This window comes from Diplotaxodon limnothrissa, linkage group LG7 (genome assembly GCF_057381915.1).
Source record: "Diplotaxodon limnothrissa isolate DT_005_m linkage group LG7, D_limnothrissa_male_GT1.1, whole genome shotgun sequence".
NCBI classification, from domain to species: Eukaryota; Metazoa; Chordata; class Actinopteri; order Cichliformes; family Cichlidae; genus Diplotaxodon; species Diplotaxodon limnothrissa.
The window spans coordinates 68,171,234-68,188,182 of record NC_140602.1 but is presented as its reverse complement, the minus strand read 5'-3'; the positions used below and the strand labels follow the sequence as shown (position 1 = coordinate 68,188,182).

At 46.0% G+C, this 16,949-nt stretch overlaps 1 protein-coding gene across 2 annotated transcripts in view; it reads right to left on the bottom strand.

Annotated features, from left to right (window-relative positions):
• cmip (c-Maf inducing protein) overlaps window positions 1-9,338 on the bottom strand; it is a 50,160-nt gene extending 40,822 nt beyond the window's left edge. The window contains exons 1-2 of one of the 2 annotated variants that reach the window (XM_085360198.1): window positions 8,905-9,338; window positions 8,407-8,753 (exon numbers count right to left, since the gene is read on the bottom strand). In XM_085360198.1, coding sequence (XP_085216324.1) covers window positions 8,407-8,730 — 324 coding nt within the window. In that variant the 5' untranslated portion in view covers window positions 8,731-8,753; window positions 8,905-9,338. Of the gene's footprint in view, window positions 1-8,406 lie in introns of both variants that reach the window. The other variant, XM_085360196.1, reaches the window with a different exon arrangement.
• Between the last annotated feature and the right edge of the window lie 7,611 nt (window positions 9,339-16,949).

Sequence of the window (16,949 nt, the reverse complement as noted above, 5' to 3'; positions counted from 1 at the left end):
TGACGTTTGCGATGTCCAAGGTCTCTGACCCATGGAGCGCACGCCAGCAGCGCCAGTTGGCGGCCATTTCAGAGTTTACTACAGACATTCAGCATGTGGCTGGTAAGTCCAATCACGTCGCTGACTGTCTCTCACGTGTGTTGGTTTCTCCGGTGTATGTTGGCATCGACTACGCTGCCATGGCCGCCGAGCAACGTGCTGACCCGGACGTCCTTGCCCTTCAGTCAGCGAAAACGGGCCTCGTGCTGGAGGACACCCCGGTGTGGGACGGCGGTCCGCACCTTCTTTGCGACATTTCCACCGGCCGCCCCCGCCCGGTGGTTCCCCGTTCGTGGCGTCGTCGTGTTTTTGACTCGGTGCATGCCCTCTCTCATCCCGGCGTACGGGCCTCGGTCAAGCTGGTCAGCGCCAGGTTTGTTTGGCCGGGCCTTCGCAAGACGGTGAAAGAATGGGCGGCGGTTTGTATCCCATGCCAACGCTCGAAAATCCACCGGCACACACAGGCACCCCTCGAACCTTTCCGTGTCCCAGGTAGGCGTTTCGATCACGTTCATGTGGACTTGGTTGGTCCCTTGCCGCAGTCACAGGGTTTCACGCACCTTTTGACTGTGGTGGACCGCACAACCAGGTGGCCGGAGGCGGTACCCCTGGCGTCCACGACGGCGGCGACGGTGGCCAGGGCATTTTTGTCAACGTGGGTTTCACGTTTCGGCCCCCCTGCTGACATTACCTCGGACAGGGGCCCCCAGTTTGTTTCCGAGCTTTGGTCTGCTATGGCTGACGGCCTGGGAGTCAAGGTCCACCGCACCACAGCATACCACCCGCAAGCTAATGGGATGTGCGAACGGTTTCACCGGTCACTTAAGGCCGCGCTCCGGGCTTCCTTAACGAGTGGCGACTGGGTCGACCGTCTTCCGTGGGTTTTGCTGGGATTGCGTAGCGCGGTTAAAGAAGACCTCGGGGTTTCCCCGGCTGAACTGGTCCTCGGCCAGCCTCTCCGGGTCCCTGGGGAATTCTTACCTGAGAGCCCTCCCCCATGTTTCGATACCTCTTTGTTGCCTTTTCGCCCCCCAAGAGACTCATTTCCTGTTCCTGGTCCTGTGCACCACTGCCTGCCTGACACTTTTGTTCCGAGTTCGTTGGACTCTGCTCGTTTTGTTTTCGTCAGGCACGATGCCCATAGGACTCCGCTGCGTCCACCATATGACGGGCCATACAGGGTTCTTAAACCAGGCAACAAACATTTCATTTTGGACTTTGGCGGTCGGGAGGAAGTTGTCTCTGTTGACAGGCTTAAGCCTGCATATGTTATGCAAGAGGATCAGGTGGTCCCGGCCCAGGCCCCTCGCCGCGGCCGCCCACCTGCCGCCGAGCTGATGGATTCTGTTTTTCCCCCCAGGAGCGACCCAAAATCAACGGAGTCGTCTGCAGCTTTTTCTGACCGCCAGTGCCAGCCTCGCTCCCAGGCTGGGTTGCCCTCTGTCGTTTCCCCACCCCCCCAGTTCAGCCGTTCCGGCCGTTTGCTTAAGCCCCGGATCCTGGACTAGTTCTGCTGGGTGTTCGGGGGGGGCATGTGTGGTGGACCACTAGAGGGCTCCACTCACACCCAGTGTAAAGGAAGTGTGTTCCTGTGTGTTGTGGCGCGATATGCTCAGTTGTTGTTGAGAGACGAATAAAGAAGGAGTGAGGACTGAGAGCTCTGTGTCGTTAATGCTTACCTCCACAACATGAACAATCCATTAGCTCTTGCTTGTTATCTTGTGACACATTTGTGCATCAGCCACTAAATCATGCAAACGATTAGACAATGCGCTGCTGTGTGACATCAGAGAAAGCTTAAAATGCAAACGGGCGGGGGGGGGGGGGATGTAAATTTCAGTTGAGGTGGAAAACAAGTTTCACAGCGTTTGGCTACAGAAAAGCACTGTGTGCAACTTCCCACTGCCCGAACTGACTACAGCTTCTTCTTTTTTTTCTTCCCCAGCTGCCTTAAAAACAGCCCACAGTTTTCCTGAAAGACACGACTAAAAACAATAGAGAATAACTGCTGCTTGGCTGCAGTCTACATTCTTTTTTCTCCCTCCTGACAAACTCTGTCGTTTGGTTTTCTCTGTTTTCCTTCACTTTATCCATCACTCGCTGACACACATAACAAGGCAGAATAAGGGGAACGAGTCCAATTCCAATCCATTCTAAATATCATAAATCAATATGGCAGGGAGCACCATCATTCCTGACTCCAAGTCAGATCTTTGCCTAATGGCTGCATTGTTCAAACACAGACTGGGAGGATCCGTTTTTTAAAGTATGAACACGTATGGTGGCCTGTCAGGGAGGTCTGCTCAGACCTGTTTGGGACTCTCTTGCCATTTTGTATTATCAGAACTGCAAAAACAAGATCCTTCTGCTTTTGGGAGCAAAACATGTGACCAGCTGATCTGGATGTATACTTTTATCCTCTACTCTCCTGCACAAGCTTTCTTCACCACCTTCAGAGTAAAAGCTTCAGGATTGGCAGCGGTCACGTGGTTAGCAGCGTCACCGCACAGCAAAAAGGATCTGGGCCCAAAACTGCCGGCCAGCTGGAGGCCTTGCTGTGTGGAGTTAGCATGTCCCAGTGCCTCGGTGGCTTCTCTAAAAGTACTCCAGCTTCCTGCCACAGACCAAACACGGACTTCTTAGGTTAATCGCCGATTCTAAATTGGACACAGCTGTGGATGCAAGCCAGGTGTAGAGCTTAAAGACGGTACGATATGTTGCTGCGTGAAAAGGAGTGCAAAACTTTTTAACTTTTAAGGAAAAATCCAATTAAAAGTTCAGGATTTTCAGTCCTGCAGTTCAAGACTGCGTCTGGATGTAATCAAATCTATCGCTGCAGAAGCATCTCTGAAAACAGGGGCACATTTAAAATGGTTCAAGATATCACTTTTGAGGCTAGAGCAGAGTTTCCTGTCTTTGTACAAATCATAACCAATCAGCTGCTGCTTAGACCTACTTTAGAGATGGTGGAGATAGGTGGCTTGGCGTTGAGGCCTGCTCTATGAAGTTGAATGACGCATTAAGCAACCACATCAGGAAGTCTAGCTGACTTTTCTTTCCTTTTTTTAAAGAAACTAGGGGAGTTCTAACAGCTGGGCTGAAACTAAAAGCATCAGTGATGTGACACTTTTAAAAACAATTTCTGTCCTGAAAATGAAAACTAGAATACTATGAACGCATATTTTCTCAATGTATAATCAGCAGCTAATTGCTGTTTTCTAATTAGTGAAATGTAATCATGTTTACCTTTAAACTTTTACACTGTAAAATGGATCTGAGTGCAGCAGAATAGGTCCTCTTTAGGAGTTTTGGAATTGGGCTTGCTTCACTCATGGAGGTGAATCATTTATATTGTCAGTGTAAAGCTACAGCAGGTCCTAATACTTCTTTACTGTGAGCCTGACTCTGTGTTAAGAGCTCTGTTAGCATCTCACTAACAGCTGCTGAGCTGCACACCCACAGCTCCGTGCAGTGCAGTTGTGTCGTCGAGGATCAGTTTGATCTACGTCTTCTTTAAAGATGCAGCTCTGCGCCGTTTCTTCTGTGCTCCCTCAAGTGTGAAACTTCCACGCCTCCCACTCGTCCCACACGTGACACTGCTGGACACCTCGGCGTGAAGGAGTTAGGTGTTACAACTCAAAGTTAATCCGAAGTGTAACACGTTCAGCAAGGTGACAATAACACACGGGCTCATCCACACAGTGACTGAGAATAACAGGCACGTGTTTTCATTAATGTGAAACCTGTTTGTGCGACTTCAGCCGCTCACACTTTAGGATTCGCCACACAGCAAATCACCTGAAACCACCTACAAGACTAGTTTTCTCTTAGAGAAACAGGACGTCCCTCAGGTCTGCCTCTGTCCTTTTGTTTGTTCTTCAGACACTTAAAAATGACTAAAAATGTCATTTACAACATTTTTGGTCATCTTTTGCAGTCTTTTTGAGGCTGTGGTCATTTTTCATCTTTTACGGTCCTTTTTGCTCTTTTGTCGCGTGTTCGTGCAGTCATTTTGAGCGCATTTGTGTTCATTTTCCATCTTTTGTTGTTGTTTTTTCTCGTTCCATCAAGGAAACATGGTCTCCAACGCTCCGACTCAATCAGTCCAGCACAATGCTGTGAAAAAATAAAGTTCCATGTAACCAGTTTATCTGTTCTAAAAGTGACATCATGGGTCACACCAACGCACACCAAGATAGATCAGCGATGTTGCTTCTTGCTAAATATTTCACCTATTTCACAGGACATGCGAGATAGCGATTCTTAAATGCCAAGTTCAACCTCACCATCTAAAATGAACCCAAAATAATCAGGTTCCTTTCATCTCTCGCCTTTTGTGAGCGAGACGTGATATAGGAAGTGCTTTCCTGCACTTTGCAGCCTTCTTACATAAATGTGATGTAGGTTATGCTTCTGAGCACAGCCGTGGCAGGAAGGTCTGTCGAAGCAAGGAATGAAAAGTGAGTCACAACCCTCCCTCCTGCTACTCAGCGAGAGACAGAAAAAGCATTTAACAGATGAGTGAAAGCCTAAGCAACTGCAACTGTCTACACTTGTGTACGCATGAGAAGGATTTTAGAAAAATGGCAACCACTTTAATTTAATTCAGGTGAAACCCTCTTGGCAGCGGCGCTCAGTTTCACAGAGCTTTTTGTCCTCACAATCATCTCGGTTATTTGCAGAGCGTGGGGATGTTGTTGGAGACGCAGAGTCGACGCTCTGTGGAAGCGGCCCTGCTGGAAGAGCGCAGAGCAAATGGGTCAGCATTGTTCGTCGGCCCACATACCGGCTCCGCTTGACGCTGGGCACAAAAACTCCACTGAGGACGTGCACATTCACGCTCCCGGCCTGAATAAAACCCTGTTTGCTCAGATTTCAGCCTCTACGGGGGCAAAGAATAGGAGACGGCTCGCAGGCGCACCGCTGCTGCATGAGGATTTCTGAATAAACGCCACATGTGACATAATTCAAAGCAGCATTAACGTCACACGGTAGATTTCCTGAAACGAAGCAGGCTAACAGACATTTTGTGATAAATGACACCACTTGGTATTTGCAGTATGGTAAGAAAATATGCGGTGCTGAGTGAAGGGCTGTTTGTTGCTGAGCGATTTACAGGATAACATATGAGACATCAGCCAATAAGCTTCTAATATGTCATATTAAAACAGACGACACAGCATGCAGTCAGGAGGTTTGTCAGAGCAGGACAGAAATGTCCAAAATGAACTGACTTCTAGTTTGCAGTTTTAAAAGATTCAATCAGAAAATTATTGTTTTTTAATGCTTTTGAAAATAAAACTAAAAAGATTGCATGAAAAGGTGGAGGCTTAACTGATACCTGCAGGTTGTTTTTGCATTCTCAGCTGCAATAGTTTCACGACTAGTGTTCACAAAGCACGAGGGTCACAGACAATGACAATGACCCCTCAGTGTGGTTATTTTTAATCAGTATTCTGACGCATATCCAGACCCACCCAAGCAGAGATGCCCAGACCTCCTCCAGCTCCTCTGGGGTGGACACTGAGGTGTTCCCAAGCCAGCTGAGGGACACCTGTCCAGCGTGTCCCGGGTCTCCTCCCAGCTACAGGTGCCCACAACACCTCACCTACGAGGCCTCCAGGAGGCATCTTAGTCTGATGCCTCTGCTTGATCCCTTCGATATGATAACGATACATGGACTGAACCCATTTACGCACATTCATATAGGCACTTCTTTTCTCCATCTAGCTGCTTACTGTCTAACATTCAGACTCCAATCAATGCATCAAGGGCAACTCGGGGTTCAGTTTCTTGCCCAGGGATACTTTGCCACGTACACTAGAGCAACCAAGGAATTGGCTCACCAATCCTGCGATTAGTAGATGGCCTGCTCTACCTGCTGAGCCACAGCCAGCCCATTATGGAGCACCTGAAAGGCCGAGCTCCTCACCCCATCTCTAAGGCTGAGCCCAGTACAGAGTGTACTACACATTTATAAAAACCGTTAGTTTTTCATTTTCAAATATTTTTTGATTTCAAGTGTTGTTTAAATGTCTTTGTTATCTTTAAATTAATATATACAAGATATTGGATAATATGGTAAATGGCCTGTATTTATATAGCGCTTTACTGGTCCCTAAGCACCCCAAAGCGCTTTACACATCCAGTCATCCACCCATCCACACACACATTCACACACTGGTGATGGCAGCTACGTTGTAGCCACAGCCAGCCTGGGGCGCACTGACAGAGGCACCCCAGGGTTGTTGGAACTTTACAATTTGCAAAGTCAAAAACCGAAGAAATCCCCCCCACACACCTCCCAGCTACTAAATTATAGTTTATACAATTACTTCAAACTGCAAACATTTTCTGAAGTTATCAGCAGATTTTAAAGAAACATCTGCTATGGCTTTACATCCAAAATACCAACAAAATATCAATTTAAATTAAAATAATTCAAGTGGGGCCAATATAGCAGCGCTCTATCAGTATCTGCATTTATAACAGCTGATAAATGAAAATGTAAAAAGTAAAGAAGAGATGAAAGAAACACCCTTCAGCCATGTTGTAAGTGTTGATGTTACATCTTTTGCCCACCAGGGGGCACTCTGCAACTTCCCTGTCAGGAACAGAGGGAAGTTTATGTGACAGTAAAATTATTTTTTTAACTGCATTGATCAAAATATCTTAATTACTGGTAAATATCTGCACATAACAAACGTTGGGAAAATGTGTTCGCGATTTGTGTCTTGCAAAGAAAAGAAAAGGACAACGTATCATTTCATCATCATACATCAGTACCGTTCTTACAAATCTTGTATTTGAGGCTACAATGAATAAATAATGATAATTACAAAAAAAATATGGGATGTATTTTTGTGTAATCCCACTTTGAACCACAAGATGGCACTGGGTATTTAACCTGGCACACCGTTAAGGACATATTCATATAGGTGCCCTGGAAAGGGGCAACTCTGATGTTAACAGTAACGTGGTAACTTTGAATTAACCGCAATAATTGCTTTTGCAGAGGCTGGTTACACAAATAACTACGGAGTCGTTATCAAAAGAGCTGCACGTTATTTTTCTATTAATCAGCTAGTTTCATGATACCTCATCCTGTAAATGAAAACACTTGCATATAACCCCTGATTCCTCGCACATATCTCAGGGTGTCACGGACTTGCTGTGTTACGCCCATGAGATAATGCAAAAAGGCGACCAACAATCAGTGTAAGGCAAAAGTTGAGCCGTGACGTATATATATATATATCCATTTTCCCTGAAAGCTCTACGATTTCTCGAATGTGATATTTTGCATGAATTCAGAAAGTCATCAACTATATCGGAAAGTCTTTTCTGAAATAATAACAGCTGCCAAGGTGTTGCACACTGCAGCAAGCAGTTCTGCAAACTCCTCCAGCGTGGGTGTGATAGGCAGACGTCCAAAGGGCCTTTAACAAGGTGTGCTGATAAAACACGCTTTGAGGAAAATGTCACGAGATGATAACAACAGAAGGGGGAAATCACAGGGTTTAATTGTTCTGCTAACAATTACAACTGATCCCTACTGACGCGGGTCCTGTTGCAGTTAATGCTGTAATTACAGAGTGTGTGTTTCCTCCAGGCTCTTCAGCTCCTAAAATAATGGCCATGTTGTTTCTTTTGAAAGGGGGAAGCTGCTGGATTTCCTCCTTTATGTCTACTGGTTAAACAATCCCATTAGATCCCATCCAGGTCTGTTTTCATTGGCTCAATCAGCTGATTACCAGGACCTATAGGCCTGCACATCCGCAGAGGAAAGAGCCTCCATGTGATCACATGACCAAAGAGACGTCACCCCGTCAGAGCATCCTCTTTCTCTTGGCCTCCCTCTGACAGGCAGGAAGCAGCAGCGCTTTGTTTGGTCAGGTTGCTGGAGTAGACCTTCAGCTGGTTTCATGTTACACACCTAAAGCCTAAACCCCCCTCCCCCACAGATGGCTTTTATTCCAACACATTAAAGGAAGAAGATCTTAGCTGTTAATATTTAAAACCCAAACGCAACAACCCCTCCCGGAGTCAAAGGACGAGCTCAAAGCGAGAGAGAGGCACCTGGGAAGCCGGCAGGGTCCCGGGAAGGTGAGGAGAAGTGATGGAGGTGTGGCGGGGAGGGGTTCCAGATTAGGAGCAGGAGGGAAAGCAGTGACAGGCTGCCTTCTTCCAACTGCGTCAACAGCAGACTGTGCGTAATCTGGGTGCGCGTTCAGACACGAAAAGGCAAACAGCAAAACTGGAATGTGAAACGCAGCATATTATGAGGAAAGTGTGTGTGTGTGTGTGTGTGTGTGTGTGTGTGTGTGTGTGTGTGTGTGTGTGTGAGTGAGCCGGAAGGTTCCTTACCGTGGCCGAAGTCAGGCTGCTGTCCGCGAGCGTGAGGTGATGCGGCTCCCATCTCCGCAGGAACTTGGAGGTGAGGATCTTGCTGAGGAAGGTGCGGGGGTGTTTGACCACGCACACCTGGATGTCCCCCTCATGGAGCAGCTTGTATCGCATCCCGCTGCTGCTGCAGTGATGCAGGGACCTCTTGCACGGCCCCGCGCCCAGCTTCGTGTTGTTATTGCTCTCCGACATGTCCGCCAGCAGAGGCTTGTTCTCCTCGCACTGGTAGAACTGATTGTTGTGCGGCTCGCTGCCTTCAACGCCGCCGCCGCTGGTGAAATCCATAGTTGTCTGTAATCCAACAGTTTCTGCTCTCAAGGAGGGGAGAGTGAGCGCGTCGCCACGACACGACAATCCGACATGAATATGTAAAAAACCAATATTAATAATAATAATTTTTTTTTAAAAATGAGGTCGTTCAGATCGAGCTTGGGGGTGGGGGGTGAGGGGGGTACCTACCTACCAACCAACTGCTACAACACGACCTCGGTTACTGTAGACAGGCGCAGAAACGCCACCGATCAGTGTCTCAAGGCAGGAGATCCAGATGTGGGGAGATTTTCGTGACACACTGCAAATAATCCACCATTTTCCTCCCCGCACAATGCCCCATAAATTGTCTCCACGGTGCGCGTCTCGCCTCCCCCTCCACCACCGCCACCAACGAGCTACTCAATATGTTAGGGCCATGGCCTTATCCATTCCGTCCGCCCTGGCTCCAAACGCAATAATCCACAGCGAGAAACGTGCGGGATTCACGAGGAAACGGGACGAGTATCCAATGGCGGCGACCGTGGGCTCCTCCGTGGGATTTTGTGGTCATTACAAGCTAACTGGCACGGTTTCCTTTTATTCAGTCTTTTCCCCCTATCTTGGTGTAAAGCAGCCAGCACTCTCCGGCAGCGCCGAGCCGATTGGTCCTCGCTCGTTCATGTGACACCGGACTGACGTCAATGGGGAGGTGAGCGGATGAGCCGTGTGTCTTTTGCGCTTGAGTGTCTGCCGAGGGCGCACGCTCGAGCTTCGCTCACCCTCCTCCCCCGTGCGCGCAGAAAAATGGAGGAGGGCGCAGCGACTTCAGGCGAATCCTCATTTTCTTTTCCCAGTTCTGAGGAAATGATGCAGCGTCGTCACTTTCCAGGGAAGGAAAAGACGATCGCTGGCGGGCTGATGCGTGCAGGCGACGGGCAGTTTACACAGCTCCGAGCTGCTGATCGAAATCTGCCCCCACAGCCAGATTAGATGCATCTGCCATTTGCAAAGGCAGAGGTTCGTTTTCTGTGGCTCTCAGAGACAACTTTGTGAACAGAAATGGGGAACAGAAAGGAAAGGGATTGATTTTTTTTAAAGTAATATACATTATGTACATAAAATGAAGAAATTTGTATTTACAGGCCTATATGTTGGATATCATTTGTTATAAATTCTGAAACCAGATCGGACAGAAAAGTAAATGATCCCTTTAAGTGTATAGACTCAGCAGTTATGATAATATGACAGCAGCTGGGAATGATTATTTGAAAGCAGAACATAAAGCCTGAGAGCTTCACTGCATTATATTCCAGTATGTGTTGAACCTGAATCTTTTGCAAAAATGAATCAGTATCATGAAGAGGCTGCTATGAAAGCTGCAACCACCAAACACCTGCAGAGGGTCAGATAAGTCCTGAAGAGTCAGCTGCATGGGAAGAACAAGATCTGGGCAATGAACACCTAAGCCCTGCCGGTGATCAGGTACCCTGCTGGGATAATAAGCTGACCAAAGGAGGAGATAGGAGCCACTGACTCTGACTGACATGGGGGCTTTCTCCCCAGATCCAGCACCCTGAAACTGTGTGCTACGTGGAAGAAAGGTGGCTGAGGACTAGTGAGTGTCAGAGCCGCTGTCCAGGAGGAAACAACAGATCCATGAGTAGCCTACATCTGGAAGATGGCCACAACTGATAGTGTGCTTAGTGAATACCTCAGGCAGCAGCAACCTGAGAAAGGGGAGCACAGCATATCTGATAGAAGAAGTGACTAAAGTGGCTAATAATTGAGAAATCCTACCAGTGGCTGAACAAAGTTGAACTGAAAGACAGCACAGAGGGACTAATCATGGCAGCACAGGAACAAGCTCTGAGCACAAGCTCCATAACATAAAATAAGTATACATAACAGCAGGGTGCAAGATGCTAGCAGGCAGGGCATACATGGAACGCCATGACATGGAAGTCATTCTCGAGTGATCGAGCGGAGAAACTGGTGATGGCTAACCAACCGTACATAGTGGTGGTAGACAAGCAGAGAAAGATGGCCGTAGTGATAGATGTAGCGATACCAGATGACAGCAACATCAGAAAGAAGGGAAACGAGAAGCTGGAGAAGATGTGGAGGGTGAAAGTAACAGTGGTCCCAGTGGTAATCGGAGCGCGGGAACAACATCCGAGATCTCTGTTCTAGGAACAGCTAAGATACTGCGCAGGACCCTCAAGCTCCCAGGCCTCCGGTAGGACCCGAGCTTGACGGATAAAAGACTGCCTGCAGGGGCAAGAGGGGAATTTATATATGTCAGCAGGTGCAAGCTGAAGGCTTTCCTGTGGCCCTAAGAGTCCCTGAACCGAAACCTCATCTAAAATCTGTGCATAGCCTCAAAAGCATGCAAGACAGACGAAGACAGACGAAGAGTCTCATCAGCAAGAATGTGACAAGCCACCACAAAGGAGAACTGAAAAACCCAACTGCTACAAAAAGCATGTACATTTACATAGGTGCCATAACATCTGTCACATGTGCTGTGTGACTGGCATTTGGACGTTTGGACGTCATCCTGTGCTCGTGGAGTCTTATTCTGACAATTTGGTCAGAAACCTGCATCCAAGTAGCCCACTCAAGGTCATTTTATAGGGCTGTGGCAGCGGTCTCGCTGCTCCTCCTCTCCCAAAGGAGCAGATACCAGTCCTGCTGCTGGGTTGATGGCCTTCTACGGCCCATCTCCCATTATCTCTCCCAGACTCTTGAGGCTTTGGAAGCCTGTTGCCTCCACTAAAAAAAAGTATCCATAACTCGAAATTTTGACTTAGCGCTGCCAATCAGTAATCTACGTGAATTATGTCATTTCCTTGTTACCTGGAAGCTAAAGCCCTCAGCTACAAATGTTACAACTAACCTACCAGGTCATGAATGCACAAATTGCTGAGTATTTTCAGCATGGCTTCACAAATGATGAAATCCTTCTGTTATTAGCTGAATCACATGGCGGAAAATAACTTGAAATTTCCATATGAGGCTGTTCTGCAAGACATAGCAAACTTTGCATGATCTTATAAAAGTCTACTGGCTACGATATGACAAAGACACAGACAAAAAGGTAAAACTAGAGAAACATGAGTGAGGTGGGACAAGATGAGAGCAATGGTACGTGGAGAGCACTTGCAAAACTATCACTCGTTGGATGTTGTTTTATTGTTGCTTCTTCAGTGCACATATGTGTCTGTGTCGGTTCTCAGTCATCCAATCATCCATCTTGATTGTTTGCAAAAAGACAGCTTCCAGTTATTGTTGTTTATCAAGTTTTCCCTTAGTTTTTTTGAGAAGCCTAGAATAAATAGACTTTCTCAAATTAAAGTTGACCCCTGGTATTCGCAGGGGTTAGGGACTAAAACCGTGAACACGTGAGACCTGTCTAAAAATGCTAGAAACTGCCTGTTTTAACAGGTCAAACAGAAGATATACCTTAAGGTATCATCCTAAAAACACTTTGCAAATGCCAGCCAATAGGGTTTAAGTAGCATTGTGCCTATTTCAGCTTCCCAAAGCTGCATTTTCTTTCCCGGAAGCTTTGTGTTCGGAATTTCCACATAATTTTTTAAGAACAAAACCCAAACATTTTATTGCTATTTTACTGTGTTTACATTAATATATTAATATTTGAAAATTAGTAAATAATGATTTTTATCATTCAAAAATGTATTTAGTCATGAAAATACTAAATATATTTTTGCCCCAGCAGAATGACTAACCAACAGGATTATGTCCACATCCGAAGGAATGTAATGAATGCTGCAGCCGTCAGAGGATATTGTATATCTTTGGTTTTACTCTCGTCCATCAAAAAAGCCACCAGAGCAGCTTTGGACCCCGACAGGTTTATTTTGGATCGCAAAGATCAACTTGCCACAACTTGCTAATGTCCGTCATAGATGTCTCATCCAAGCGGATGTTGAACAATACGAGCCCCGGAGTCATGCCTCCCCAGCCACTGCTGACAGTCACCGTGACTCATGTTTCCACTTACTCACATACACAGGTGGGTCATAAAAAATGCTTCCCAGGTAGATGCTTTACATTAAGGCAATGGCTGATTTTCCTAACCCTCTGTGCATTTCAGCTCTGTTACCTGTTTAGTCACATTCATGGCAGAACTTCTACCCACAGAGGCCGTTTATCTGTGCATCATACAAATCAGCAGAAATACAAACATGTATTTGAATGACAAATGCACAGGTGATGAGGGGGTGGCGATATTTATCCATCATGGGTAATCTCCCTTTGATTAAGTGTGATCTCTGTGGTTTTTCTTAAGTATTACATTCAACATCCTGAACATATCACTGATGAAAATGATGAGAAAAAAGGCATAAAAAATAGAGAGTGCCAAGCCCGATTGTGTTCTGTGTACTTAATGACATCATGAGGCTCCAAAGTAAGAGTAACTACGCATTTGTTACTGGACAGTGACAGAACTCAGTTTCAGCATTGAGAAATACAAATAGATGGAATTTAAAGAGAAAACATCAGCCTATCGAGATGCAATATGATGCAAACAGACACGTAAAAAACATAAAGTTAAAATAACAACAAAGACAAAAGAGAAAACGACCCCACAGAGATGCAATGTGACCACAAAGAGACACAAAGATACTAAAAGGAGCTACAAAAAACCACAAAGAGACAGAAAGTTATTACAGACAAAGCGACACCAGTCGCTTCTGTGTTTTTACAAACATGTAAGTGTCAGTGAGAGCAAAGGTTCAGAGAGCGTTTAAACTCTGCCGACATAAGTTTGATTTTACTGAACAAGCTATAGGCTGTGCAAGCCTGTACCTGGAAAAAAAAGATGTTAGATGTCCTAAAAATGTGGGAAATAACCATTTTTTCATCCCTCAAACACTTCAAAGGGGGATCACATCTTCATATATACACAGGGAACAAAAAAAAGGTTTGGGCATGAGAAAACCTTATTAGGATTGGAACATGCACTCCACAGATACTTTATTATGAACACATTGCTAGTGCCGGGCTTGACGCCCTTCTTCACAGCACAGATTCAAGGTGGTGAATCCTCAGAGATTCTGGTCCGTGTTGACATCACACAGTTGCTGTAGATTTGTCGGCTGCACATCCACGACAGGAATCTCACGTTCCACCACATCCCAAAGGCGCTGCGCTAGTTTGAGATCTGGTGACTGTGGAGGCCATTGGAGTGCAGAGAACTGGTTCAAGAAACCAGTTTTGAGATGCTTTGAGCTTTGTGACGCTGTGTGCTGGACGCACCCATCAGAAGATGGGTACAGTGTGGTCATAAAGGGACTGACACGGTGAGCAATAATACTCAGGCATGCTGCTGCATTTAAATTATGCTCATTTATTTCTGAGGGGCCCAAAGCATGCCAAAAAAATATCCCCACTAATCTGAACCACAGTTGTGCTGTGTGTGGGTTATCTTGTCTGGGCCTCCGTACCTGTGTAAAATGTAGGGCAGCTCACATCTATAATGTGGGCATACTGTGGGTACGCCACGGGCCCTCACTGTGAGCCTCTCTCTGTTTAGTGTGGGCTGTCCACACTAAACAGATTTCACACCTGTACTGGGCCATAGTGGGGTCTGTTCATACCCCGAGTGGGCATTTTGCAGGGTTTTCACCCAGAATTATCGCTTACTGTATATTTCTCAGATTATTCTCAGGTAACTCTACACATGATTAATTAGATCAGCAGTTTCTGAACCACTCAGCCCATCTAGCACCAACAATCATGTCAGGTTAAGAGTCACTGAGATTACTTCTCTATTCTGATAGGAGGTTTAATCTTGAAATACGAGTTGTTGCCATGTGATTGGCTGATTAGATAATTGCATGGTGTACCTAACAAAGCAGCGAGTGAGTCCTTATGAAGGAGAAAGGCTGTTAAAAGAGAGAGCAGGAGCTTAAAATCTCTTCCCAAAGGTCCCAAACCACAACGCCTACCTCAGTATCACCTCTGAGGTTTACACATGCTTCCCCTGGGTCATCTCACCTTTCTTGTAGAGACCCCACCCCTACCATACTGCCAACAGTGCCTCAAAAGGAAAGCTCATCCTGTTGCAACACCTCGGGCCCTCCGGTGAGTGTTGTTCAGGAGACGAGTTATAACAGGCAGAGTCTACTGTAGTCTTATTGGAAATAATTTCCCCTTGTGGGACTAATAAAGGTATATCAAATCAATTCAAACAAAATACAAAGGAAATGATGCAAGTTCCATCAAGGATGGAGTTTGTCTCGGCAATAATGAAAATAATCTTGAAATAATATCTGACGACCGTTTCCACTGAAATCGCATGAACTGTTTCAGGAATTACAGCCATTCTGTGCTCTCACTGCATTCAGGATCGTTTTTTCCCCAATGCCTGACAAAGATGTTCTTACTGGGCTGAGATCAGGTTACTCGCTTGGCCGTGTAAGACTATCCCATTTCTCTGGAAATTCACAGTCATTACAGATTGTGAAAAAGTAAAAACAAAACAAAACAATGAAAACGTAATTTTTACCCTCCTAAATTAAACTAGCCCTGCAGGTACCAATAGTTGAGATTCAGTGGCCTGAAGATAAATAACAATGTAAAGTTGGGGAGTTTACTATAAAATGCAGTTGCGTGTAGGTTTTGCTGAAGCACATTAAACAGAGGCTCTGAGCTCATACATGTCATTTCCTGCATATTTTTGTGCATCAACTTCTACCTTCATTAGCATCCAGGTGTAAGTTGTGGAGGCAGCAGTCTAAGCAGAGATACCAAACCTGCCTCTCCTCAGCCACTTCCTCCAGCTCTTCTTGGGGGACACCAGGCCATCCCCAAGAGGCACGAGCCCCCCAGTGTGTCCTGGTCTACCCAGGGGTCTCCTCCCAGGTGGACATGCCTGAAACAGCTCACCTTGTAGGTGCCCGTGAAGGCATCGCGGTCAGATGTAGCGGGCCTACTTTGAGCTCATTTCCAACACTTTTACCCACGATCTTCTTCGGTCATTAATCACAGCTCGTGGCCATCGGTCAAGCAGTAAATCAACAGCTTCGCTTTCATGCTCAGCTCTTGGTGCAGCATCCACATTATGAGACCTTCCGCTCTTTGGCTGCGATTCTGAGCGAAGCTGCCGACAGAGAGCTTCCCCGAGTAGCAACTGAACAGAATGCTGGTACGCAAAGCAGCGAGGCTCTGCAGATTCTCTGTGCTGCTTTCAAATAATATTTCCCAGCATTTCTCAGCTGAATCAGCACATTTACAGGCATGATTCACCCTCCCGTCCTCCTTGGTGCTTGTTTGTACTGAGAACTCTCACGAACAGAATGCGGACAACTTTGAAATTTGAGCACGTCGCACACGTCTGTGTTTTAGAAATGAACTTTAGTGCATCGCGTACATCTCGAGTAAGAAAACTTGGTCAGGCACAGATCGGATGCAGAACAGGAAAAAACACCAGCCTTATAATACCAATGCAAATACTCCGAATGTGCTATTGAGCAATGCAGTCAACCTAAGCAATAAAAGGTGTTATTAAGGAGCTTTCAGCATCTCTTTGCACGATACAAAATGAGCAGCAGGAAAGTGACTAAGCATGTCGCTCTCTCTGGAGGCTGAAATGAAATAGAGAAGCAAATGAGACAAAAACATACAGCTTGACCACCAACAGTTTTAATTCCTCTGACGTAAATGAACGACACTCATGGGAAACATCTTACAAAACTTCCTCATGCACCAGTTACAAAAGTACAAAGTGAAACAAGACTCCCTCTTTCTTTCACAACACAGCTTTGGTTATTTTCAGGTTAGACGGCCATTATTTTCCCTTATGTTTTCCAGCACATCACAACAAAGACAGTCATGAGGTGCGAACACACGAGAGCAAGTGCTGTTTCGTACACGGAGCAGCTTGGAAACCATATAACTTACTTTAAATGTTAAGACACCCTGGAATGTTACAGCTGGGCTGTCATATCAGAGCTTTCTGTCCAATTATGGCCTTTTTATGAATTTCAGATAGTGTGAAAAAACAAAACAAATGTGTCAGATGATGAAAATCAGACTGTTTAAAAACCTCTGTCAGCTCCGTCTTTCCTCACGTCTATACAGGCAGAAACGCGGCCACAACAGACCCATTTACGTCCGGGTCGAAATAAACCCGCGTTCTTTCTTTAACACCACTGATGTCAACAATCCGTTTACAGCACAAAACACAAACCGTTTCATTGTAGTTGTTGCTTCATATTCGTCTG